At 38.3% G+C, this 1,797-nt stretch overlaps 1 protein-coding gene across 1 annotated transcript; it reads right to left on the minus strand.

The window, feature by feature from the left end:
• Positions 1-634: 634 nt before the first annotated feature.
• Positions 635-1,544, minus strand: LOC139831567 (uncharacterized). The gene is made up of 2 exons (XM_071820862.1): positions 729-1,544; positions 635-646 (listed from the first exon to the last, which is right to left on the minus strand). Exons 1-2 carry the CDS (start codon positions 1,542-1,544, stop codon positions 635-637), a joined length of 828 nt encoding a protein of 275 aa, XP_071676963.1.
• Between the last annotated feature and the right edge of the window lie 253 nt (positions 1,545-1,797).

Consider the following 1,797-nt stretch of genomic DNA (forward strand, 5'->3'; position numbering starts at 1 on the left):
AAGAGTTTTAGCTCCTGTATATATATGGCTTTCCAACTGTTGAAGACAACATTCTGATCCTTGAAGACCTTGTTATTTCTGATAATCCAAATCCCCCAAGCTGCAATGATGACAATTTCCATAGCAAAAGGTTGGTTTATTTTTGTTATCATATCCTCAAACGCCTCTGATATTGATAATCTTCTATCCCTCTGAAGACATACAAAATTCCAACACTGTTCTGCAAAAGGGCATGCCCAGAAAAGATGTACAAGCGTTTCTTCTTCATCACAATTACTGACCACACATTGGTAAGATTGCAGCTGTAGCTTCTTTCTTCTCAGAAGATTTCTTGTGTTTAATCTATCATGAAGTAATAGCCAAAAGAAGAACTTGTGTTTTGCTTGACAAGAAGACTTCCAGATTAAGGAGAAAATCTTCGGTGCTGGTGAATATCCAACCATAACCTTATATGCATCTTGAGAAGAGAATTTTGCATTGCCCCAAATATATGTCCAAGTATCTTTGTTACCTGCATGTATTGTTCCAAGGGTTCTTTGACATAATGATTCCAGAGACTGAAACTCTTCATAAGCTTGCTGTGAAAGGGGAAGATGAAACATATCCTCTAGGAACTCTGTATGAACTACCTTTTTTACAGTCCAATCTGTAAATTTAGCAAAAGTTACAAGGTGTGGAAATGTCTGATGAAGACAATTATTCTCCCAAAGATCAGTCCAGAAACTCACAGAACTCCCATCACCAATGTTACATCTTGCCATGGCTTTATAAATGTCCAATAGTTTTAGGTGAGATTTCCACCAGAAGGACCCATCTAGATTAACAGTGGGAAGGTTACCACTTGAATAGTAAGATTCCTTGACTAGGTGCACCCAGGGAATGTCTAGGTTGTTGAAGTACTTATGAAGATTCTTTAACATTAGTGCCTTATTTTGTATTTCCAAGTTGAGTACTCCCAAACCTCCTTGCTCTTTTGGTCTGCATATCTTTTTCCATGCGACAAGAGCAGAACCATTGGCCTGAACATCAGCATTTTTCTTCCTCCAAAGACAATGTCTCATATATTTCACAACTTGCTCCTTAATGGCTACTGGAACATCAAAGCAGCACATGAAGAAAACTGGCATTGAGGCCAGAACAGATTTAACCAGTTGCAACTTGCCCCCATAGTTTAGGAAGTCAGCAATCCCACCTAATCTTGACTGTGTTCTTTGTACAATTGGCAAGAAATGCTCCATGGAAGGTTTAATAATAGAGAGAGGTAATCCAAGATATGTAAAAGGTAAAGATCCTTTCTGACAATGCATTGTTGCAGAGAAATGATTAAGCCTTTCCTCACTCAAATTTATAGGGATCATATTTGATTTGTTATAGTTCACTTTCAGACCAGTAGAATCAGCAAAAGTTTGGAGAAGAGCTTTGAGGCAAAATAGATCCCTAGCATCAGCTTTCAAAATTACTAGAGTGTCATCAGCATATTGGATAATAGGGAAGTCAGGACATGCAGCTGAAGGAATTGGCTTATCTATTAAACCTTGGGCCATAGCTTTATTCAAAATTGATTGGAGGAGATCTGCTGCCAACACAAAGAGAAGGGGTGATAAGGGATCCCCTTGCCTAACCCCCCTTTTGCAATAGAATTTTTTCCCAGGTGATCCATTCAGTAGAACAGCAAAGGTTCCAGAGCTAAGAATTAGTTTAATCCATCTGATCCATCTTTCTCCAAAACCTCTAGCTCTTAAAATTTCCAGAATAGTACCATGTTCAATTTTGTCAAAAGCCTTCTCAAAATCTAGC

The sequence above is a fragment of the Lolium perenne genome, chromosome 5 (genome assembly GCF_019359855.2).
Source record: "Lolium perenne isolate Kyuss_39 chromosome 5, Kyuss_2.0, whole genome shotgun sequence".
Classification (NCBI taxonomy): domain Eukaryota; kingdom Viridiplantae; phylum Streptophyta; class Magnoliopsida; order Poales; family Poaceae; genus Lolium; species Lolium perenne.

What these genes read in the sequence shown, in the direction of transcription:
- LOC139831567 (XM_071820862.1), bottom strand. Translation starts at nt 1,544, where the DNA reads ATGGCCCAAGGTTTAATAGATAAGCCAATTCCTTCAGCTGCATGTCCT.